The following is a 25,505-nucleotide window of genomic DNA, read 5'->3' as shown; positions in this document are numbered from 1 at the left end:
TGCCCAAAGATACCACCATGTTGAATTAGCTAAGAAGTGAGTCATCTGGGGGGCGCCTGGGTGGCACAGCGGTTAAGCGTCTGCCTTCAGCTCAGGGCGTGATCCCGGCGTTATGGGATCGAGCCCCACATCAGGCTCTTCCGCTATGAGCCTGCTTTTCCTCTCCCACTCCCCCTGCTTGTGTTCCCTCTCTCACTGGCTGTCTCTATCTCTGTCGAATAAATAAATAAAATCTTTAAAAAAAAAAAAAAAAAAGAAGTGAGTCATCTGGGACAAGACGGCCACCAACTGAACCCTCCTGGGCTCTCAAAAATCCAAAGGTCTTCCACACCAGAGACACCAAGAGCTGGTAGGTTGTTCTGAAGTATTTTAAGAAGTTCTACAGAAATCATATGTACCCAGCCATAATGGCCCCCTAAGGCTAGCAAAACAACTAATCCTTGCTTTTGGAAGGAATGAGAGTCCACAATGGACACTCTGAATTTGTCCGGGAAATTAGTTTAGTTTTTTTTTTTCTTTTTCTTTAAAGGAAAGCAAACAAATGAGAGAAAACTCATCGTTAGTTTGATCAGAAGATCCTGGATCCATGTATTGGTTAGTGCTCCCCCTGCTGGCGAATGGAGAAGCAGCGAAGCCACCCTACCGGTGGAGCGTTTGTGTTCCTTACCTCCCCCTCCCTTCCTCTCCCGCCTTCCTGCCTGGCTCCTCCCCTGCCTGCAAATGCGAGTTCAGGGCTTGCTGTGTGCCAGCCCCAGCATGGGATCCTGGAACGGGAAAGATGACGTCAGTTCCAGAAAAGCAGGAGCAATCTTCCATCTCTGGGCCAGTCTACTGCTAGCACATTTCCTAATTCATCTATATCTCGAGAATATCAGGAAGGAGTTACTGATAGTGGATCTGATTCTCCAGCCAACCGTTTAATCGTCAAGCGTGTAATACATTCATAGCCATCATAGCCCAGATGATTTGAAACGTATTCAGCTGAAAACCTTTCCCTATGTCTTTCTCTCATTTGCCAGTTTCCCACCTCACAGATCCTCCCACTTTCTCTATGCACATACAAGCAAAAATAAATCCAGATTTCTTCCTGCTTTTTTACACAAAACATAGCATAACATATGCTCTTTCTACACCTTAGTCCACCCTGTGCCCACCACTCAACAAGGTATCTGGGAAAACTTTCCATTCAGCACATATAGAGCATTCTTATCACCCCCCCCCCTTTTTGCTCCTGCCTGGTATTTTCTTGTACAGTTTCACTCTTATTTATTTAACTGCCCTTCTGTTGATGAACATTTGGGTTATTTTCAGTTCCTCATTATAACAAATGATGCAGCCATAGATAACATTGTACGTTTGCCATTCCAGACACAAGCAAGCCTATCTCTAGACTGAAGAGAATGTGCGTTTGTCATTTTGAGAGATGATTCCAAATTGCTCTCCTACCAGCCATATGGAAAAATACCTAATAACCTGTCAGATGCCTTTTTCCTCTCTTGCTATCAGTGATCAAGAACTGCATGCCATAGATGGGCAAAGCCTGGCCAGGAGAAGGTTTTCATGTACCCTACAGAGGATTGTCAGGGGAGCAGACACTGGTTGTTTTGACCACCGAGGATATCAAAAAGCATGACCAGATTCAAAACGGACAGTTACTTGGAAAATATGTTTTTGCAGGGGTCCGGATAGGCCATTGTTCCAAACTCTGACACCACAATCCTGTTGGCCTCGATGTTGGCATTGTAGGTATCACTTCTCAGGTATTTGCTCCTGTAATAGACTTCACCTAAAAGAGAAGATGCAGAATCATCCCAGGCTGACAACTTTATAGAGCTTTAAGGTCAATTTCAGCCATGTAAAGGTATTAGGGAAGGAAAGGTAAGTTCACTAGGATGGTCCCCTTTAGTGTGTGCTGGATACAAGAGCTCTCACACACATTTCCTCACTTGAGACAACAATAGGGCAAGGTGAGTATCCCTATGAGCTCCATTTTACATAGCAGGGGACTGAGGCTCAGACATGTTCAGTCGACTTGCCAAGAGGTGCTGACCTGGCCCACTGACTATCTCTTCTACCATGCTAGTATCCCTCCAGCGAAGGTCTGGATTTGGAGGACTGGTCCAGAAGGCCTCATACTTGGGCTGTGTTTACCCAGGACCTGGTTCAGCCCTGGAAACCTTCCACTGGCCATTTCAGCCCCTGGAGTAACATTTGATACCTACTACAATCAGAGGGTGACCTAGTACCCGATTCCACGTATGGTAAAGGATCAGTACCTGTGTGGATGTCTCATTCACATAGACACTGGAGAAAATCAAACTCACTGCATAAAAGCAGGGTCTCTTGACCAGTTCCTCAAGACCACCCTGAAAATGTATGTATAGCTCTAGACTTGTATTAGGTTCCTATGGCTGTTGAAACAAATTACCACAAACTTAGTGGCTTAAAATGACACAAATTTTTTATCTTACCATTTTGGAAGATATAACCTGAATGGGTCTTACAGGGCTAAAAAGCAAGATGTCAGCAGGGAATCCATTTCTGGTTTTTCTAATTTCTAGAAGTTGCCTGCATTGCTTGGCTTGTGGTCACATCACTCTGCCCTCTGATTCTGTTGTCACATCTTTTCTGACTCTGACCCCCCTCTTTTCCTTGTGATGACCCTTGTGATTACACTGAACCCACCTGGATAATCTCCCCACCTCAATGTCCTTAACTTAATCACATCTGCAAAGACCCTTTTACTTTGCAGAGTAACGTAATATATTCACAGGTTCCTTCTCAAAAAGAAAGGGGAGCAGAGGTGGGGGAGAAGAGAGGAGAGAGCTGAGGAGGCCCAGCTGGGGAATGGATGGATCAGGAAAGGCTTCCTGGAGGAGGTGGCACTTGAAATAGTCCTTGGGAGATGAGTAAAAGTATTTGCCCACCATAGATTGGTGGGGAGGGGGGGTGGCAAGTAAGAGAGAGAGAGTAATGTGTTTCCATTCACTCTTCCTAGAAAATCTGAAAGCAAAGTCCTGGAGGTGGGAAAGGCAGCCCACCTCCTGCAGGAGCTGAGTAAGATGGCCTTCAGCATGCGTCAGGGGCTTGGGAGCAGCAGGAATGGGATGAGGTTAAGGGGCGGGGGCCCTCCTGACATATATGAGGCCTTCAAACCATTTGGCGGACAATTTGAAACCTCTAGGTTTTAAAAATTTTATGTAATTTTTCTGTTAATTAGCAAGTGACATGTTGATTTTTCCCTGCTATAGAATACATTCCTTGCTATAGTATAATATATGCTTCCAATGCTGGTACAACTATAATATGCAAAAAAGTAGCACCCAGGTCATACTGACATTTCATTCCCATAAAACAAATTGATCAGAGAAATATCCATCACATATCCACTGCCATGATGATGGGCTTAGGAGAGAACACCTTCCCAAGAAATTCTTGTCTGGTGACTTTTTATACCTAAGAAAGGAAACAGTGCTAAGAGGAAACATTTATTGAGCATGTGTGTGCTAAGTACTGTGTGGACACTTTATGTGTATTTTTCTCTGGTTTAAAGCATTGGAAGTATGTAGAATACACCAACCAGAAATGTATTCTTAAGGGGGAAAAAAATCAACCTAATGTCATTTGCTAATCAACAACAAAATAAGACAAAATTTAAACAACACTTGAAGGTTTCAAATTTCTTACCAAATGAAGTACAAGGGGCTTAGGCCCTCATGGCCCTGCAGGCCCATTTCCAGTGAGTAAAATAGAGGCACAGAGAGGTTAAGTACCTTGCTTTAAGCCACACAGCCAGGGAGGGGTAAGCTGGATCCAAAGCTGACACAGCCACCACTGTCAGTTTGACCGTTCCATCTGACCCTTGTTATTAAAAACGCACCTATGGAAATGTGCTCCCATAACTGCATGGCTTGCTGAAGCTTCACAAACTGAACCGACCCATATGAACTACATCCTAATTAACAGACCGAACATGAGAACCCCCTGGAGGCCCCTCATAGCTTGTCCAGTCACCAGTCCCCCTGCCCCTCCCTGCCCCAAGAGCCACTATCTTGACCTCTAATCGCCTCGATTAGTTTTGCCCTCAGGACTGTGTTTATGATCATGTCCATCTCCAAAGGACGTATCTGTCTCAGTGGTAAGGACTCCAGCTTGCGCACCTAGATGGAAATAATAGCAGTAACGGTGATGCTAGTCTTCATAAAATTGGAAGAGACCATGAAAGACCTTCTAGTTCTTTCTCCAGCCTTTGGGAGGTAAACTGTCTAGCCCCGGGGCAGACAACCATCTATCCTCTTCACAAACATCTTTTCACAGGTGACTGCTGTGAAAGTAAGTATCACTGAGATATTTCAGGAGCGGGGGCTCTGTTCTGGGGCTGCAGGAAGAAATAGGGAGGAATGGCTTTGGGTTAACCCAGCCCTGGGTTCGTGTGTTCAACCAGTATCTATTAATCATCTTGGTGGGCCAGGAAGTGGGGGTGAGCAGGGCAGGCACATCTCTACCCCTGAGGGGATTCAAGTCTCGGGGTGGCTATGAATCCTGTTCTGTCATCTACCGACCACGCACTTGACCTTGTGTCAGAGTCAAGACACGGTCCTCTCTACTCTGATGTGAGGATCATGATATATTTGTTATGGAGTTGCTGTGATGCTTAAGGCTTGTAAAGCACCTAGCACATAGTAGGTGCTCAATAAAAGCTACATATGCTATTGAGATGCACTGGGTAGAGCAGGCAGGCTTTAGTTCTGGGGTTAGTCCTAATCCCAGCCACGTGACAGGGTGAGTCTCTTTAGCTCATTGAAACTCAGCTTTCTCAACTGGCAATTAGGGATCACATAGCCCTCCCCAGATAGGATTGGAAGTTTTAAATGAGATGGGATGGTATAAGGAGTTTGGCCCATTGGCGCACAGCATGAACTTTCTAAGTAACGGCTGTGGAAATTCTGAATTGTCCAACAAAATCCTGGAGGCAGGAAGACTCAGCTGGGGGTTGGTGAGGCCACACACACTGGTCTTTGGTCACATGCTACACAGACCCTACTTCATGGCCACCCTGGTCTCCCCCTGAGCAAGCCTGTCCTTTGCTGGTCACTCTCGGAGGGTCACCACCTACAAGCACTAGTAGCTAAGGTGCTTTGCCTAAAACGCTTAATTAAGTTCACTTGCAATGTAAACACCCATCCCAGGCTGGCTGTCCGCAGGCGTCCCATTTCTTATAAACAACCAGCCCCAGAGCATGCACGGAGGGCTCAGGGGCCACAGGAAAACGTGTCTCTGCAATTGCTCAAGGCTGACACTCAACTCTGAGGCTGAGATTAAAGAAGGCCACCACACATTCCCCAGAACCCCACTCCCTGATGAGCCCCAATTAGCCACATTCCTTCTAAAGGGACACAAGTAAACAGATGTGCTCCTGCCTGGAATCTTCTAGAACTGGGTCAAGTTTTATATTCTGGGGGGGAGTGGGAGATTTTATATATATATATCTATATATGCCTCCATTTTAAGCAAACTTCCAAAAGGCTAGTTTAGAGCTAAAATAATTGAAAAAGTCAGCTTTGGAAAGGTAAAGTTTTGGAGAGCTCTTTTTGTCTCTAAACCTTGGTGATGCTGGCTTTTGGAATTTACATGTTCAAATCCTTGTGGGACAACGACCTTACCTCTAAATAAAAAAATAATCAAATGTACTGCTGAGGGAGACTTGCGTTCATGCATCTCTATGCCTACTTTACAAAAATTTTTTATTTTGAAGTAATTTTAGAGGTGCTTGGGTGGCTCATTTGGTTACGTGTCTGACTCTTGATCTCAGCCCAGGTCTTGATCTCAGGGTGGTGAGTTCAAGCCCTGCACTGGGCTCCACACTGGGCGTGAAGCCTACTAAAAAAAAATAAAATAAAAAATACAAAAACAAAAACTGAAGTGACTTTAGACTTAAGCACTTCTGTGTACCCTTTGTCTGTCTGGCTTCTCCTCCACTCTACTCCTTTAGTTAAGTCTTTATTGGGTTTTTAAAGCATTAACTTTCACTGGCTTCTGCTGAAGGCCACAGACCATTTTTGTATCTTTCTTTCTAATTCCAGTCTTTGCTTTCTGGTTTGGCACTGATTCCGGTTCTCTGTGCTGGCTGCACACTAATCACCTGGTGCTTTGAAACAGTGGCAGAAGCCTGAGCCCCACCTCCACGGCATGCTGATGAACTTGGTCTTGGGTGGGACAGGGCATCGAAGCTGGAGGTCCACCATGGAGGTTTTCTGAAACCTCACTGTGCTCAGGGCCATCTAGGAAATGTGTTAGAAACACTGATGCTCTGACTGTGCCCTTCAGGATTATGATTCACTCAGCCCTGGGTGGGGTCTCAGGATTTGCAACTTTAATCCTAGAGGATTCCGATGTCAGAGGTACACAAACCACCTTTTGAGAAATACTGGCTTTGTGTTATCTGTAAATCAGAGGATCCTGCTCACCCTGTACATGCCCTCTTGAATCATGTATAGTAGTACTTAATATTTTTGGTTTGTGTTTCTACTCTTGGAGAGTAGAATGGGGAACCTCTGAGAGTTCTAGAGGAGAGGAGAGACGAGGCCAGGCTGTGCCACACCAATGTTGGCAATCTGACAGTCTCGAGAGGATTGTCTGGAGAGACAAGGAGAGATGGTAGCCAGCAGGAGTGGAAAGTGGAGCAGAACTGCATAATGCTTAGGTCATGAGATTCTGGATTTAGAGAGCACTGGGTTTATATCTGACCTCCACCACTTCCTACTGTGTGCCTTTGGGCAAGTTACCTGGCCTCTCTGGGCCTCAGGCTCATCTGTAAAATCAAGAGGTACCTTCCTCAGGAGCTGTAGTGAGGGCTGTTGTGGGTAGGCACAAAGCACTCAGGCCAATGGCCAGCAAGCACTCCCTGTAGTGAGTGTTGAAGAAATCAACTGGGAACGTATTGCTTCTTTCTCCCAAAACAACCTTTACCTCGTTTGTGCCATTTGGGCTCCATAAAGAGTTTCCTAGTGCCCCTCTGGGCCAGGCCCAGTGCTGGGTGATGAAGACACAACACTTTGAACAGAAACCCTGTGTTCTGGGGCCTCCCACCGTAGGCTGGAGAATGGCAAGCTGATGACTGCAAAGCAGAGTGGGGCATGTACCTTTGACACAGGCCAGGTTCAAGAACAGGATGGGGAAGGGGGAGTAACTGAGTGGACTCTCTGTATTTCCCATTTTCCAGCCAGTTCCAGATTATGCACAGAATTGAATCTTTCATGCTATTGCATGTATTTTTTTTAGTTTTCTGTATACTATGTTTTAGTATCTTTAAAAACCTTCCTGGTTGGAGGAGACTGTCCTTCCCTGGACTAGCCAATTCTTAAAGGTAGAAGAGGGCCCAGCGTGACTTTGAGATGAAAACGAACCAATCCAGAGCCAGATCTCCTCTCTCTGGCCCATGCCCTCCAGGAGGCAATATTCCTCTGCCTTCATCACCCCAGGGCCAGGTTCCAGGCAACCAGAGACCACCCCCGAAGCCCAAAGCCTGCCAACACTATTCACACCAGCTGATCCTAAGCTGTTTACTCTGCCCCATCTTGTCTTTCCCTCAGAAACCTCAGGACAGGTCACAGCCTATGTGCTTCCCCTGCTCCTGTCTGATGCCTCTGGACTACCCTGGTGCTATCCACTGTGGGCCAGCATGACGTGCTCTGCCTCCTAGGACCTGTGGGTATAATAGGCTTTGTTCCCAAGCCTCTCTCTGTCTCTCTTTGTCGTCACACCTAACTGACCATCCCATAAAAGACTTACCAGCTACTTACCTTTGACAATGAATTTTTAGTTTGAAAATCTACTAGAAACTTTTAGAAAGTCTAAGTAGCATGGGATAACTTTGGTCATGTGCCTGTTTAACCCACTCAAGGATTCTGGTGGATGGCAGCCATGCTTCTGAAAGACAGCCATGGCTTGGTCATCCCCTGCTAGTTCTCTTGTCCCCAGAGTCTCTATGGAAGGATGTGGAAGCCCTCATTCAGTAAGCTGTGAGGGGTCACTTAAGCTACCTGCCGTTTCTCAGAGGGTTGTGTTGGGCTGGGGAGAGGAGAGCAGGGATGGTTGCAAGCTTGAACCCTAGACAACACAAGTCAGATCCCAGCCCTACCTCAGTGACCTCACTTGGAGAAGTCACTCAACCTCTCTAAAATTCCCATTTTCACATCTGGAAAGAGGACAAGCACACCTCCCATGCAGAGCAAATATGAGCACCTGAAATGGACCACAAGGGACCTGGCAGCCCAGTGAAGCAGGGCCTCATGGAAAGGAAGCCACTGTACTTTACCTTTCAGGCACATCATCCAGAACAGCATTTCTTTCCCTAGGAATCATTGGTAACTTCTGTTTGGGAAAGGAGGGGACTGTTAAGGCTTAGGGCTGTCAGGAAATGTGGAACCAACCACTCTGTAGCTGAGTCTCAGTAAAATCTCTTAAGTTTTTGCAGACTCAGAGCTCATGGTTTTCACACATGGGGTCTCTATTCATGAAATCTTAGAGCAAGCCACTGGCATAGAGTCTGCACTCAAAAAAATAATTGCTGACTGGCTTAGAAGAAATAGTAATTAAGCAATAATAACACTAATGCTTATTGAGCACGTGTTCTGTGCCAGGAATTATACAAATCTCTTTACACATATTAATGCCTTTAAATTCCATAGCAACTCTGATATCTCCATTTTACAGATGGGGAGATAGACACAGAAAGGGTCAGTAACTTGGCCAAGGTCACACAGCTTGGGTGCATGTTAGCTAGGATGAAGACGGGATTCAAACCCAGTGACACTAATGGTGGTTTTCAATCTATTCTGCACCTACCAGGTGCCAGGCCCTTGCTAGATACCTGGCCCTTCTAATGATCATGACAGCTCTCCAGAGGAGATCATCGAGCTCTTTTTACCGTGGAGGAAATGGAGGCCAAGGAAGGTGAAGTGACCAGTTCGTCATGCTGGAATGCAGGGGTTAAAGAAAATGTCACCAAGGTGAAGCACGTGGACACAGACTTCCCCAGCAGGTGACCCTGAGCCTGCTAAAGCCTCATGTGACCCACCCCGGACCTCTTTAAGAACTCAGAGCATGCTGTTGTGACATACACCAGCTCAATGGCCAACAGCAAAGAGTTTACGATCCACCCCGTGAACCGGTCACCAGAACCCAGAATTCTGACTTATTCAGCCATTTCAATCTCCCCTCTGGGAGAGCCACTGAGCTTGTTGCTTGAGTGATTGGCTCTCCCTTGCCTGGTGAGCAATATATTCAGCTCTGTTCCTTTCAGGTCTGTGTTTTTCCTATTTTGATTTGAGGTATGTCTGACTCCAAAGCCAGTAATCTCTTCCTGCTCTCGCCCATCTTAATGAGAATGCGTATCATTCTGCAGGCTGGACTCTTTTGAAAGAAAATCTTGGCTGCCTTTCCAGGGAGGTTTGTGCTTGTGGTTGGCTGAAGGATGGCCTCCCCAAGATGTCCATATTCTAATCCCTGAAACCTATGAAGTTGTTACCTTATAGGGCAATGCAGATATGATTATATTAAATATTTTGAGAAGGGAGATGATCCTGGATTATCTGGGTGGGCCCAATGCCATCACAAAGGTCCTTATAAGAGGCAGACAGGAGGGTCAGAGAAGGAACTGTGATTATGGGGGCAAGGGAAGTGGAGAGAATGAGGGAGAGAGAGCAGGTGTGCAAGATGCTTTGCTGCTCTTTGCAGATATAGGTGGGGCCACAAGCCAAGGAATGCAGGCAGCCTCTGGAAGCCAGAAAAGGCAAGGAAATGGGTTATCTCCCTGGAGCCTCCAACACCTTGATTTTAGCCCAGTTTTGACTTCTGACTTCCATAACAATAAGAATAAATTAGTACTGTTTTAAGCTACTAAATTTGTGGCTGTCTTTACAGGAGCAACAGCAAACCAACACAGTACTCTTACCATCTCTAATTGTGAAGCTGTGGAGCAAGGCCAGGCCATCAAACCAATGGTTGTATCTGGTCTCCCCCACTGTGTGCATTCCAGGCCCATTGCGGAGCAGGGTGCCCTGCAGCCATGTGGGAATCCTGCCTGTTAAGAGAAAGAATGTTTTGTTTCCAGTTTTCACAACCCAACCAAAAAGCTACGAGATGTGGCCATGGAAAGGAATTGAGGTCACAGTCCCAACACAACTCACTGCACCCACTCATTCCTTCAGCAGTCGTTTCCAGAAAGGGTAGGATATGCCTGGATTGTGCCAGCACTGAGGATACCGAGATGAATCGACGTCATCCCTATCTTCAAGTCGCTCACCACCCACAGAGCAGATGGATGAACAGACACCCAAACCACACCACACCACACACAGGCAATGTGACAGGATCAGCAAGGGGGCTGTTTGGAACAGAACCTCACCCCCAGGTTGGGTGAGAGCAGGAGGGTGGGGACTGCTTTCTGGAGGAGTTGCTGGCTGAGTCTTGGGGGTGGGATTAGATATTGGCCTCACAAATGCACAAGGAAAGAACATTCTAGAACTAGAATTGCCATCCAATATGGTAGCCACTGGCCTCATGTGCCGCTGAGGACTTGAAACCTGGCCAGTCTGAACAGAGATGTGCTGTAAAGTGTAAAATGCACACTGAATTTCAAAGGCTAAGTATGAAAAAAATGTAAAATATCTCATTAGCAATTAAAAATATTGATTACATGGAGAACTTATAACATTTTGGATACATTGCCTTAAAAAATATACCATTAAAATTCACCTGTTTTGGTGGGGTTTTTTTTGTTTTGTTTTTTGGTTTTTTTTTTTTTACTTTTATAAGTGTGGCTATTAGGAAATTTAAAACTACACATGTGGCATGCATTGTATCTCTGTTGAACAGCACTGCTCTAGAGGTGGGGTGCTGGAGCAGACACTTTTTGTGCCCCACCCTTGTCCTTTTGGCACTGACCTCTCCCTGAAGGTTGCTTTCTGCCACTACCTGCAGCTCTGTGCCTGAGGGCTTTGTTTTCACTGCTAGAGCTGCTCTGCCCACACACTGGGCAAGCTGGAACAACTTGGAGTTAATGCCCCTAGAAGTGGCTGTCACCCAATGATGGATGGGGATTTGGGCATCACATGTCACCACTTCCTTGCCCTCAGCTGGGACCATATGAGGCATGTTTTACACTATGCCCAGAGGGTTCAGCTCTGATGGCTCACAGTGGTCAGTGGCTTGACAATGTCCCCTTTATTGGTTTCCCTCCCAGTGTTTCTTGGGATCACGTCCCAAATTAAACTACTTACATCTGAATTCTTATCTCTGGGGGGACCTGAACCAAGAGACCAAAGACCAGCTCAAAGACCAGGAGATGTGCCAGTTGTTTAGCAAGACTGGTCTGCAATTTTTGAGTGAGGAAGCATAAGTATTGAGGCTGGAGAGCTAAGCAGGGACTTTGTGACAAAGGTCAATGTGACCACACCAAGGGCTTTGATTAGATGCTCAGAAGACTGGGACAGCTTGCCCAGTTAAAACAGGGAATGAGAAGATCAGATTTTTGTGCATGTGCAATTTTTTTCTTGAGATAAAATTCACATAACAAAAAAACTGACCATTTTAAAGTATACAATTCAGGGGTCTTAAATATATTCACAATGTTATGCAATCTTCGCCATCTAGTTCTAGAACATTCCATCACCCCAAAACAAAGTCCTGTCCTCCTGACAATCATTAATCTACTTTCTAAGGATCTGCCTCTTCTGGACAGCTCATATTAATGGAATATGCTCAGATTTGGGATTTCAAAAGTTGTCTCTGTGGTGTAGAGTGTGGCGGGAGAAGGTGTCAAGAGCAGGTGGGAGGACGAGAGAGAGGATGGAGAGAAACAACAGAGCAGAGAGTCAGGGGATGTAGAATGGATAGGACTGGGAGTTTGAGTGAATATGGGGGAGAGGGGAGGGAGCACCCCGAAGTGCCACCAAGTCTCCCGCCTTGGACAACCAAGTGAATAGTGGGCTATTCACAGAGACCCAGATGCAGGAGAAGGAGCAGGTGAGGCAGAGCAGAGAGAGATGAAGCTGAGCACAAAACCTTAGAAGGACACATATTGAGCACCATTCGCCAGGCACTGGGGGGCAGGTGCATTAAATCCTAAAATCCTAAATCCTATATAAAGTCATTGCAGAAACTCTATATGGTACCTGCAGACTGTTTGACATAAGAGGGAACGGAAGCAGGAAATGCTTAAGTAAGTGGCGAAGGAGGTCTCGGAGCCAACAATGCATAGCCAGACATGAAGCCTGGACATGGCCTCTGTGGGCAGACTTGGCCACATAGGCACAATCTTTAGTTAGCGGTCAGCCAATGACTAGACTTGACCCAGGACTAGAGGCTTGGACTGAGAGTTGGGAGCCTGTCCTTCGCTGGCCGGCTGGTCTTGGGCAAGTCACAGCCCCTCTTCAGCCCTCAGCTTCCCTCAAGGAGAGAGGAGTGATTTACAGCTGTGGTTTTCACACCTGGAAGCAGCCAGAGGGCTTGTAGAAACACAGATTGCTGGGCTCCACCCCCCGCATATCTGATTCCGTGGCTCTGGAGTGGACCCAGGAATTTGTGATTCTAACAAGTGCCCAGGTGATGGTAAGGCTGCAGGTGTGGGGTGGAGGTGGGGAGAACAGCTGATCCGGATCCAGCGGTCCACTCAGATCTGTAGGTTCTAGGATTCCCGCTTTCTAAAATGTCCAAGGATTTCCATGCTATCATTAAACATAAGGATTATGGGCAACATGTTCATGGCATCCCAAAGCATAAAAGGAGAGGCATCGGAGGCTCTCTTTAAAAAAAAAAAATTAATAGTAAACATACATTTGTTTTTGAAAAAATATTTGTAGTCTATACAATCTCTATCTTCTGAAAACTTAAAATACTCCAATATTAGGAGTGCTTGAGATGGAAATAGAGCTGATTTTATTTCCCTCTCTGTTCCCATTAGCACTTTCAAGTTTTTATATATGTGCATATATATAAAACACACACACATATAGATCATACATTACCTTGGTAATCAGAGATAAACAAACATAAAATCTATTCTTTCAAAAGCCTTCCAAGGCAATTCCTTGGTTGAAATGTCCAATCTGACTTTCCTCACAGAGAAATGCTCACTGGGGAAAAGCCTCCAGATCCAAGTATCTGAAGATGAAACCGCCCTCCTGCCTGAGCCAGCCCACTCGCTGTTCTCAGGGGCAGCACAGAAGAGAGAGCCAGAGAAACAACAGATGAAGAGAACGAGGTACAAAGCCCGCTAAAGGAATTTTCTCGTGGAGGGTCCCACTTCTGGATCTGTTTGTCTTACGGCTCTGCAGGTATTCGAAGGCCCAGATCGTGGGCTCCTGCGAGGAAATGAAGACACACTCTGCATGCCCTCCAGCGTGCACATGCGAAAGTGGAAGCCCATGTATGCTTCTCATGCCATTTTGAAATTAACTTAGGATGCACATATTTGCACAAAAGTACCCCCCTCTTGGAATGGGCCACACTTTGCCGAATAATTCCATTGTGTACTTGCCAATCGTAGCATCTCCAGGCTCTTTGCCTGAAGTAGTGAGAATGACTCTCTCCCTGGAAACAGTTCCATGTATAAAAGGCACACCTAGATTTTCACAGAAAATATGTCTGGATTGTAGCTCATTCCCCACTATGTACTGTTCTCCAGATTTTCAAAAAATAATTTACAATAAATATTACTTATATAAACAGAAAAAAGTGTACGTCTAAACATATAAGAAGAGCCAGTCATCTATACAAACGCTCACCTGTTACTTTGGCCCTCACAGGCTCCAGCTGCTCCTTCTTATTTTTGCCAAATATCATATCCATGGCATGGGGCGCTGAGCGGGAGTGATGTTGACAGTGAGCAGACACTCTGCTGTGTTCAAGGCAACTGCTCTTCGGCTCCTCCTTTTCTCTCCTTTTTGCTCTCCTGCAGCTTACTTCTCTTCACTCTCCTTCCCTCCTGATGCCCTGAGTGCCTGGTATCTCTTCGCGCACAGAGGGAAGCTGCACTGGCTCTGGTGTTATTTATCTGTGGTCAAAGGTCAATTCCCCAGCCATGAGTCCTGTCTAATCTTTAACCCTCTTACTGTAACCCCAACTCCCCTTCCAGTTCCACTTCTGGCTTAAGCAAGAAAAGCTAGTCTTCTGCTGGGTTTAAATTGGCGGGATAATTCAGGGGGTGCTTTCTGCGTACGTATGCAGCCTGAAATAATCCAACCCAGGAGGTGGAGATGATTTACAATCAGAACAAGAAGAGAAACTGTTAGGATCTGGGATTAAGGGAGCCAAGAGTGCGTCAGTCGCTAGAATTCCTTCGCACATGGTGGGAACTTCTTCAGCAGAGAGAGCTTGTTTTGTTTTGTTTTGAATAAAGGTCCCTGAGCCTCCCCCTCCTTAAAAAATCATATTCAAAGAGCAACTTAATTTATTATATTTCTCTTTTGGATAAGTAAACATAAAATGTTAACCCATTCAAACCAATTTAAATATAGGGAACCAAAAACTCTACCCGAGAACAATGAGGAATTGTTAAAAACAAATACCCAAAAAACAAATGTCAGTTCGACTTCCTGGTCTAACAGGAGAGAGAAAGGATGCCCATCTGAGATTTGAGAGGTCCCCTGTATTTGTGCCTCTTGGTGTGATGCCATTCCCTAAAATCCATATTCAAGGGGCTTTGAATGTTGGATGATGAGCAAATGGACTCCTCTCTACTCCTCTTGCTTAAAGAATGAAGCAGCTGTTTCCTCTCTCGGTAGAGGAAGACAGGGTGTGGTGCTGGTCTTTGTGTGGCTGCTGAGTACAGTTCTTGTCAGGTCTGGGCCGAGACCGCGTTCCTGGATCTGGGAGCCCAGTCCGGACAGCCGCCTGGTCTGGCTGCGCGCCCACCCCTGGCTGCACACTCCGATCACCTGGCTGCACATGCTCCCGGGTCCGGTGCTGAGCCTCCCTCCACACCCGCTGCTGTGGGATCTCTCAAGGCAGAGCCCAGCCCAAGGTGGTGGTAAACATGTCTTGGATGATTCTGATTCTCGGCAGCTGTTGAGGAGCCCTGGTCCCGGGGAAGATGCTGTACGTTGGGGTTGATACTAGATTCAGTCTTCCCTTTTCTATGTGTCTGCCTTATTCTCTCTGAGCCTCCATTTCCTTAACTGTAAAATGGGGGTGTAATGATATCAAAGTCCCAAAGTATTGTAAACCAAGGGTCTAGCAAAAGCACCTGGCCCCAAACAGCTACCATTTATTACCCTTTCCTCCCCATTCGCTCAGAAGGCTGTTCCCTTTGACCCACATTTTCCATTCAGTCCTGTAACTTGCCAGTTTATTCTTCTGTCTGGTCTAAACATGTGTATCCATGTCAGGGTTATTATTCCTAGGTTGTGGAAGCTGTGTCTTCGTGGGGATTAAGTGAGAATGTCTGGCATAAACTATGGGCTCAGGGAAAAAAAAAAAAAAAAAACTGCACCAGGCAGCAGCTCTGGTGCAGGGGAAAAAAAAAAAGAGCTCAAGGCTTAGAGGTCGGAAGACCTGTTGGGATCTCAGGGCTGCGATTTAAAAAGTGTGACTGTTGTCACAACCCCTCTGAACCTCACTTTACTCTGCAAAACAGGGTGGCAATACCTAGGCCAGAAGGTTTGTGGGGAGGACAATACTGAAATCACAGAAGGGAAAACATGACCGTGTCTCCTTTCTTGTCCATTTTGTATATCCAGCAAAGCAATGGCCCCCAACCATTTCAAGTGCTTTCTCTGAGTCAAGTGCTTTGCAAAGCACTCTACATGTGCTAGCTTGCTCTGACTTTATATAATCCTATGAGATGGGTATTCTTCGCATCATTGTAGAGATGCAGAAAGTCAGGAAAGATAACCAACTTGCCTTAGGTCACACAGTGACTAGGAGACAATTAGGAAGCCAAGCTGGGCAGCCTGACTCCAAAGTATACACTCTGTGACAATTCCACTCAGTGCTAATGCATGATGGATGTTTGCTAGATTTCTGTGGAATGAAGTAATGGGTGTATGTGTTGATGGGTGGAGGACGCGAGAGGGCCAGTCTTGGGTTGATATCACTGCCCTGTTATATAATACTGAGAAACCAAGGCCAGCTTTCTTTATTCAGGCCCTAACCGCACCCTGGGGACAATTACATGGTAAGGTCAGGATTTTTTGATAATGGGAATAATAAATTGATCATAACAATGGCTATCTGTATTAGTTTTCTAGGGCAACCATAACAAAGTACCACTGGATGGCTTAAATAGCACAAGGTTGTTTTCTTACACTTCTGGAGGCTGGAAGTCCAAGATCAAAGTGTCAGCAGGGTTGGCTTCTTCTGAGGCTTTCTTCCTGGTGTGCAGATGGCTATCTTTTCTACCATGTCCTTACATGGTCATTCCTCTCGGCACATGCATCCCTGGTTGTGTGTCCAAATTTCCTCTTCTTATAAGGATACCAGTCAGGGTGGATTGGGGCCCACCCTAATGGACTCATTTTAATTTAATCACTTCTTTAAAGGCTCTATCTCCAAACGCAGTTACATTCCAAGGTGCTGGGACTCCAACATGTGAGTCTTGTGGGGGGGTAGGGGAAAACACGATTCAGCCCATAATGATATCATGAAGGTTCAACAAGTTAAGAAAAGATGCTTTGGCTGGAAGTAACAATATCTGCAGAAACCCTGAGGATGTGCCTTTGTCTCAGACATCAAGTGGTTGCCAAGCTCTGGAGTTATAGAGGTGGCTAATGAGACTCCGTTCTGCCTTCTTCACTCCCGTGATGTCCTTTTTGTTGGGAGGCAGCATCTTCATATCCCAAGGGACATACATTTCCCAAAGGGGTTAGGGGTCCTGCAGTGAGTGGTTCAAGGGACAGCCTTTATGTTGAATGTCCGTCCTCCCTCTTCGTAAACAGAGATAACAAGCAGGAGCTGCTCTTTCTCAAGAAGCTCTGGCATTTCTCTGGCCCCATGAAAATCTGACCCCTGGTTTCTAGGTCTTTGCTAATAAGGGAAGAGTGGGACAGAGGCTTGTCACCAGTAGGAGCTCTCTCCTGGCCTGTTCTCCAGCCTCTCGTGAACGCCATTCACTGGATGCTTGACATGTGCCAAGTACCATGCTAGGTGTCTGATGAGTAGCATGTCACTTAATTCCTACATAGTCCTGCAAGGGAGTCATTCGTAGTCTTATTTTTACAGCTCAGAGACAGGAAGGAACTTGATTCAGGTCAACGGCTCATCGGTGCATATTCCCCCGCACTACACAGTAATGCTTACCACTTGCTGAAGTCTCTGGTTGAGGACCAGAGGTAGAGAGGACAGCAAAGGTGGGTGTTCCACAGAGAGTTTTTATAATGCATTTGCTGCTTTCAAGTGGACTGAAAACTGGCCAGTGCATAAGAGAGCAGGGCAATGGGAACAGGGAGGGAAGTAGCTCATCTTAAACAAGAGGTTTGGTCATTCACTGCCGTGAAACTAACCACTCTGAAACTTAGTGGCTTAAAGCAACTATCATTGTTCTTACCTCTCTGGGCTCAGTTCTGTGGGCTGATCGGGCTTTGCTGGGAGTGCTTCTGCTTTCATCACTTGGGGTTCCTTTTGGGGTTGCAGGTCTGCTGGCAGTTGACTGGTATGCTAGGAGGGCTGGGTCTGGGCCTCTCTCCCTCTCCATGTAGTCTCAGGGCCTGTCCTTGACCCTCTCCATGGAATCTCTCCAGCAGGATAGCTGATTCCTTCCATGACAGCAAAAGCTTCCCAAAAGTGTTTTATGAGAGAGGCAGCAGAGGCTCCAGCCTCCTGTCAGGGTGCACCCAGGACTGGCATAATTTCACTTCACTGCCTTCTATTGGTTAGCACAAATCCCAGAACCAGCCAACGGGCAGCTGGGAAGCGCTAAGCAAGGGTGTGAACATGGTGCCTGGGCGGTGCGGTCCCTTGTTGGGCCATCTTTGGCGCTAGCAACCCCAATGGACCCATGTGCATTGGAGCCACAGCTCTTCCGCTTACTAGCTGAGCGTCTGTGTTGCTTGTTTAAATCTCAGACCCTCAGCTGCCTGATCTTGAAAACAGGAATTAGAATACCTGTCCCACCAGGTGGCTGAAAGGTTTAAATTAAACTGTAAAAACTCTGATCATGTCTGTTGTGGGGCTTAGAATAAAACAGGAGCTTATAGCGTGTTCCTTTTCTTTTTTTTTCTTGGGCAAGAGAGAAAAATTGGAAAGCCAATATGATAATCAGAAATATTAATTTTTTACAAGTTACAATGCATACAACTCTGGCCTGTCCCTGAAAGGAAAACAGACGTCCATGATCTAGTCTAGGATTTTAAGTTTGCTCTAGTCTGGCTGTGAAGACATGTACGTAATAACTAGTTGCCTATTACGCCTGCTCTAGAAGAGGCACAGATAGGAAGTATTATGGGAGTTCCAAGGAAGGAAAGTTTGCTCAAGCTAGGGAGGGTTGGGACAGAAGGCTTCCCGGAGGAGGGGGTGCAGAGCTGAGACTTGAGAGTGGGAAGTGTTTGGATAGGCAAAGAGGAGGACCAGTGTGAATGATGGCGTGGAGCTGGACAATTCTAGTGGGGAGAGTGAGGACAAGGCTAGCTCTGCCAGGGACAGAGAGAAATAATATTTATAGGTGCCATTTATTGAGAGCTTCCTATGTGCCAGGCATTTTTCTAAGTCTTTGGCACATAAAAATGCATGTCCCCCTCATAAAAACCCTAAGTACGCATTCAACCCCATTTTACAGATAATGGAAGTAACACACAGAGGAGTTAAGTAACTTGCTGGCACCCTGGAACTGGGCTTCGAACCCAAGCAGCTTGACTCTAGAGGCCATACTTGCAATCACTGTTCATTTCCACTACCCCCTGAGATGGGGGTGGAAAGTGGTTTAGGGATCGGACTGTGCAGGCATGTAAGAATTTGGGCTTCGTACTGTAGAAAATGATGTCTTAAGTCAAGAGACCATGTCCAAAGAAGGCATTAACGTGGGAGCTTAGCTGTGCTGTCCAGTACAGTAGCCACTGTACTGGACATATAAATTTAAAGACAAATTAATTACAATGAAATCAAATCCCTCATTCGTACTAACCACATTTCAAAGGCTCCACAGACACATGTGGCCAATGGCTGCCATGCTGGTATGTGCAGAGACAAAGAACATCTCCATCATCGGAGAAAGTTCTATTGACAGTGCTGAGCTAGCAAGAGAGTTGCTAATGGCATTTATATATGACCAAGGTGGGCAGAGGCAGGTATGGCTGCATGACAGGCCAGTTTAGAGTGTACAAGTGTCAGAGAAGTCCATGGTTGGCAATGGGAAAAATGTGAATTAGCCCACATGTTCATTCATTCACTCACTCATTCATCTGTCCCTCAAATATGGAGTGCCACCCATCCAATGGGAGTAGTTGTACATCAGAGGTGACAGTCTGCTGTGGCACCAGAGAGGAAGTGGGGGAAATCCTCCAAGGTTGAGGGGCAGGGTGAAGAGAGGGGATGTCCATACTTCCTGAAAATGGCAGCTGGGAGTTGGCCAAGCAGAGAAGCCGGTAAGAGGGGTCCTGGAAAGGGTGCAGACCCGGAGACATCACACTGCGCAGCCACCCCACATGGCTCTGGATTATTGGAGAGGTGGGGCTGGGGCAGGAGAGAGGCAGGAGAGGTGAGCAGGGACCAGAGGAAGATGGACGCAGGACACGGAGAGGGAGGAGGGGAATATTCACAGATTTGGGGCCTAGAGGCTGGGGTTGCCGAGAGGGAAACAGGAAGAAGCAGAGAGCCAGTGGAGAGCAGGAATTCCATGAAGGTGCTGCCTGGCAGGCTCTTCCCCGAATCGGGTCAGGTATCTCCCGGGCTTCCTCACAAGTCACATACACATTTGCACAAGTTGGCCATGCTGCCTCCAGCAACGATGCAGAGACTGTAGATGGGGATTCATTCCCAGGGGGTGCAGGACTTGGTACAGGATCCCACACGGTCTGCCCTTTGTAGGGTCCGAGACGCTCACTGGGCAAGCAGGAAGCCTTCGTCTCCTCCCTTTGGTGGGGAGGAGAGCAGTTCACTGATGTGTGCCCCCTCCTCTGTATTTTGCACACACCATATCTTCTAATTCTGGCACAGACCTGGCAAGTACTATTATTATCCCCTTTTTTACCAAGGAAACAACTGAAGCTCCATGAGGTTCACACAACATGCAGCAGAGGTGGGAGATTTGAACGTGGGATCCTCTTACCTTATAATTTGGGGAAGGAGCAGGGAAGAGGAGGATGCCTTCCAGAGGCCACTTTTTCCATGGGATGTGTTGCATCCATAAAGCAGTCATGAGGTGTAGAAGTAAAAACTGAATTCAAAAAGAAAAGTTGTTGTGTTATATATAAAAAAAAGAAAGCCTTATTTTGCAATTCTGTTTATCCTCTTATAAAGTCATTGCCAAAAAGGAGTTAATATTTCCCTTTATGGAGATAATGTTATCATATCTAAATTACTTTGCAGTTTTCCAATTAAGTTAACTTCAAATGGTGCCTTTAATTAGCCAGGGTGATAAACTGCCTGGAGAACGTGGAAATCTTGGATAGCAGGGTCCAAGGTGACAGGCAAAGTCCCAGGAGAGGTGGCAGCGGCCTCCCCAAGGGAGAAGTGTCAGTGGTGAGCTCCAGAATGCCACACTCTCCACAGGCCTCTACAGAAAGCAGGACGTAGGGAGGGGTGGGAGAGCGGCCCTAGGACTCCTGGAGTGCACGCTTCACCACTAAAACGAAAGACCGCAACGTACCCCATTAACACTTAGGAGGGGTCATCAATTCCACAAAGTCCTAGTAGATGCAGAGACTAGTGTCATATTGGGTATTAGAGATAGAAAGATGGGAAATTGTAACTCCTGGACTCAATGAACACACAGCCTAACAGAGAAAAAAGGAAAGCAAATAATAATTATTATTATAACATGACATGCCTGGGAGGTAGAAGGGACAAGATTGAAACGCACAGGACATTACTGGTAGAAAAGGAAATGCCTTCTAATGCCTGAGCTGAAACTTTAATTTCCACTGTGTTATCCTCAAGGCCTAGTCAGTGAAGCTTCACAAAAATGCAACTTAAATGACAACAGTAGTCCTGATGTTTCTGCCTCCTAACTAATCTTTCTGATTGTTCCTTTTTCCTCCAGCCCCTTACCCACCGTCCTCACTATTGCTCAACTCTTGGGAGCAGCCTCCTCCTGGCCTCCCTGCCTCCAGTCCCACCTACTCCAATCTACCCTCCCTGCTGCCACCAGGTGACCTGGCTGAAATGCGAGCCTGATCATATCACTGTCCTGTTTAAAATCTAGAGTTTAGCACAGTGCCTGGCACATAGTAGGTGCTCAGCAAATATTTATAGCATGAATGAATGACACATGGCCGCATTGTGCTATATCATCATCACACTGGTTTGATAGGGCTGTCACGACAGAAATACCACAAACATGGTGGCTTAAACAGAAATTTATTCTGTCACAGTTCTGGAGGTCAGAAGTCCAAAATCAAAGTGTCAGTGGAGCCATGATCCTTCTGAAGTCTCTAGGGAAAAATCCCTCCTCGATCCTTCTAACTTCTGGTGTGGTTGCCAGCAACCCTTGATGGTCCCTGGCTCCAGGCTCTGCCTCTCTCGTCACATGGCCTTCTCCCTCTGTGTCCGTTCGTCTCTGTGTTGTTTCTCCTCTTTCTTACAGAAGCGAACAACTTAGCATAGGTGAACAAACGTGGAGGACTCATTTACATACACATCAAAAAAAACAAGAGAATACCACCCACCATTCCAATGCCTGAGGTCTTATTAGTTGCTCAGAGATGGTCCCCAAGTATAGAATTGAAGCCATCAGGAAAGTGTGCAAGACACAGCTCAGCTGTGTGAGCATATTTCCTGGGATTTGATCTGGCTGTCTGAGTCTTCAAGTGGGATCAGCAACATGAAAAGCCCAAAGATAGTTGATCTGGTTTAAATAAGTGTTGAGTCTGTAGCAATAATCATGAAATGTTTGTGTCCTGTGCGCTAGGCAGGGATTCAAGTGCAACTGGCTTATTTGGGAGCTGAAGCCAGGAAATGCCAGCAAGGGCATGAGGAAGGGAAACAGGGAGGGAAGATGTTAGCAGTGCATCATCAAGGCTGTTACTATCGTGGGCAACTGAAGCTCAGTCTGGCTGTTGGGCTGTGAGATGGGGTGTGAACATGCTTTAGAGTTATCTTGAGGATCTGGGGGCCTGATCCACCAACAATGGCCAATCAAGGGTGAGAGTTTCTCCCAAGAGGCGCAAACTTCTGGGCACCTCCATCCTGTCCCTTGTGTGCAGAGGGAGGCCAAGAGCTAGAGGGGCTTCCATGTAGAAGCCTTACGCAGTAAGTGTGAGGGGTTAAGGTGAGTCCTTGATAATATCTGCTACAACACTCAGGAGATAACTCAGCTCAAACTGAATGGCAAGTGCAAGAAGATGTTCTAGGCAGTGCTGACTAGAATTGCAAAACTGGACACATAACAAACAGATGAGGAACACCACGCAAAGTATCCAGCACTGTGGGAATGGTGTAGTAAATGTCTGTTCAGGGAAAGGAAGCACAGCCCCCACCATGCCAATTCCAAAGCCCTTTAGAAACACAGAAAAAGGCCTACCATCTAAAGCCAGGTGTGAATTGTCCCCTTACCCCAATACGATTTCATTTCTTTGTGGTTCCTTCAAGTACTTCCTGCCTTGGAGATGGGTGTTTGACCAGGCACAACTATAGTGTGCACATAATTAGTTCATAGGACACTTCCCACTTACTCTTGTTATGTTGTCCTCCAGGTGAATGGAGGGCAAAGACTCAATTCAGTTTATGACCAATAAAAACACCAATTCATATAAAGCAAAAACTCGCCCCCTCCCCTGTCACTGTTTCCTGCATGCCCTCCCAAATAAATTGCTTGCTCTAAAATTCTTGCCTCAGTTAACTTCTAAGGGAACCCAAACTAAAATGGGTCCGTTCCCAGGACTGGGCCATAGGGCGTGAACATCTTTATGGTTCTTTTCATGGACTTAAGGCCCCATTTAAACCAAATTCACTCTTTCTGTTTTCATCTGCTGGTCCCAAAAATCAGGTTTGGAGGCCCAGGCATCTGGATCAGATCACTGGAAACAGACTTACATGGGTCCAGCCGTGCCCTGCTTCCTTTCTTCACATCACAGATGCTAAGGCACACTGGGAGCTGACATCACCAAGACGAATTCCGTGCCTAGGAGTCTGCAATTTATCAGAATGTAAAGAATGCAAAAGTGGAATTTAGCCTGCAGATTTGCATTTGTTATCAAGTGTCTCCAAGCATGTTCCGTGAGGGACATAAATTAAGCCTTTACCCAGGAGATACATTATCGCTGTATGAGGCCTTCCACATAGTTTTCTAATAAAAGTCATTAGAAGCTTGGCCCTCAGAGATAAGAAAACCAGTGTTCTCTGTGTTCTAGCCTGTGACTCAGCAACAACATCGAGTGCTTCCCTGGGCTACTGGCAGGTCTACTCCAGAAGGCTTGGAAAGGCTTCTGGGAAAGGGATGGGGGCCAAGGGTCAGTGCCGATGTTGGTTCAAAAACTGGCCTCTGTACATGTAGGGCAGGGAGAGACCGAAGAAAGAAGCAGATCACTCCAGACTGGTAGGTGGCAGGTTTAATAAGCAGGGGAACTTCACATAGAAGTCTTGTGCTGGGTGCTGCAAGACGAGCAAATCTCCATACTCGCCGGCCAAATCTGAAAAGTTTATATAGGGGCTTTAACTGGGTTCAGTCATGTATATCATCCAGATGGTTTCAATACCATATCACTATCTCAAGGCTGTGTCCTTGGGACAGCTTCTGGAAGTGGGGAAGGCAAGCAGAATGCACATTCCAAGGACAGGGAGGGCATGAGGAGCTTCTAATTGCCTGGGTCCCATTCATGGGTCAACTAGCAATCACATCCTCTTGACCTCTCCCAATACCCAAGGACCTGAGAGATGGGGCCAGGCTGGCAAATGTTCATTGGGCCCTACTGTGTGCCAGTCATGGGATGGGTAGAGATTAAGAGACTATCCTTTTCCTGCCAAAATAAAATAACCCAAGTGTCCATCAATGGATGAATAGATAAGCAAAATGTAGTATATTCATACATAAGACATTAGTTAGCTATAGAAAGGGATGAAGTACTAATATACCCTCCGACATAGATGACCCTGGAAAAAAAATTAGAAGAAGCTAGACACCAAAGGTCACATATTGTACAATTCCATTTACATGAAATGTCTAGAATCTGTAAATCCATAAAGACAGAAAGTAGTGGTTGCCAGGGACTGGGGAGGAAAAAAAGTTGGGTTATGTCAGAGCAAGGGAATAATTTAAAGCCAGATATTTGATAACCATGTTCTCTGAAGTCTTTGGCCACCCTGCTGTAAGAAACTATTTGCCTAATGGCTTTTCTTTGTAAGATTTTATTTATTTATTTGAAAGAGAGAAAGAGCAAGAGACAGAGCACACAAGCAGGAGAGAAAGGCAGAGGGAGAGGGAGAAGCAGGCTCCCTGCAGAACAGGGACCCTGGGATCATAACCTGAGCATGACCTGAGCCAAAGGCAGACGCCCAACTGACTGAGCCACCCAGCCACCCCACTTAATACCTTTTTTGAAGGTTCTAGAGTCCTACCACATTGTGTAGTCGCTTCTCCAATCTTGAATCACTAATTTCTTATGCAGACCAGTCATCCAGCATTGTGCTTTGTTGTAATAGTGCAAACCATACCCTTGGTGTCTCCCTATCCCAACCCAAATGGCCTATCTAGGTATTTTCCTAAAGAAAAAGTGCCCAAAAGAAACTCTGGTGTTAGTAGTTAAAACAAATTTTCCCACCACTAAAGCAACTTAGTAATTGTGTCAAACTCAATTAATTTGGAAAATTATCCTGATTACTCTGCAAACAAGGAGCTAAGGTGGAAAATATATTAGTTCTGGTAAACTCTTCATTCAATTTTATTCTATAAACTTTTATTGAGTGCCAAGAGGAAAAAAAAAAAGGAGTACAATAGTGAAGTAATGGTCCGCACTAGAAGATGGAGGAACCTTGAAGACCCTACGCTATGTGAAAGGAGCTCGTCACAAAAACTCCTGTTATGTGATTCTGTTTATATGAAATGTGCACAGGAGGCAGACCCACAGAGCCAGAAAGGAGATTAGTGGCTGTCAGGAGCTATGGAAGGGGGGTTTGGGAGTCAATGCCAAGGGGTGAAGGGTTTCCTTTTGGGGTCATGAAAATGTTCTAAAATTGATCATGGTGAAGGTTGCACAACTCTGTGAATATACTAAAAACCACTGACCTTCATATTTTAAATCAGTGGATTGTATGGTATATGAACTCTGTCTTAATTTTTTATCGAAAGAAAGAAAAAGGAAACTCAGAGGAGAGTGGCATATTATATGTGACAAGTTCTACAAAATCCACAAAGGAAC

At 46.0% G+C, this 25,505-nt stretch overlaps 1 protein-coding gene and 1 long non-coding RNA gene across 5 annotated transcripts in view; one reads left to right on the top strand and one right to left on the bottom strand.

Moving 5' to 3' along the window:
* Positions 1–23,313, bottom strand: part of BCO1 (beta-carotene oxygenase 1) — a 60,068-nt gene extending 36,755 nt beyond the window's left edge. For 2 of the 3 annotated variants that reach the window (XR_568352.2, XM_008689741.2), the window contains exons 1-2: positions 9,956–10,078; positions 1,657–1,786 (exon numbers count right to left, since the gene is read on the bottom strand). Coding sequence is in view for 2 of the 3 variants with exons in the window: in XM_008689741.2 (XP_008687963.2) it covers positions 1,657–1,786; positions 9,956–10,034 (209 nt within the window). In the remaining variant the exon portion in view is untranslated. Of the gene's footprint in view, positions 1–1,656; positions 1,787–9,955; positions 10,085–13,787; positions 14,057–20,260; positions 20,369–23,184 lie in introns of those variants that run through there. The other variant, XM_040633644.1, reaches the window with a different exon arrangement.
* LOC103662085 lies at positions 260–10,757 on the top strand. 2 transcript variants are annotated; one of them, XR_568353.2, is made up of 4 exons: positions 260–349; positions 530–594; positions 7,593–7,707; positions 8,851–10,757. It is a non-coding gene; the product is annotated as an uncharacterized LOC103662085 (long non-coding RNA). The 2 variants fall into 2 exon arrangements; XR_005835641.1 differs by lacking the exons at positions 260–349; positions 530–594 and adding an exon at positions 1,661–1,746.
* Positions 23,314–25,505: the final 2,192 nt, after the last annotated feature.

Source organism: Ursus maritimus, unplaced genomic scaffold (assembly GCF_017311325.1).
Source record: "Ursus maritimus isolate PB19 unplaced genomic scaffold, ASM1731132v1 scaffold_19, whole genome shotgun sequence".
In the NCBI taxonomy this organism is placed as follows: Eukaryota; Metazoa; Chordata; class Mammalia; order Carnivora; family Ursidae; genus Ursus; species Ursus maritimus.
Note: the sequence above shows the minus strand (reverse complement) of the source record. Positions and strands in the feature narration are given on the sequence as shown.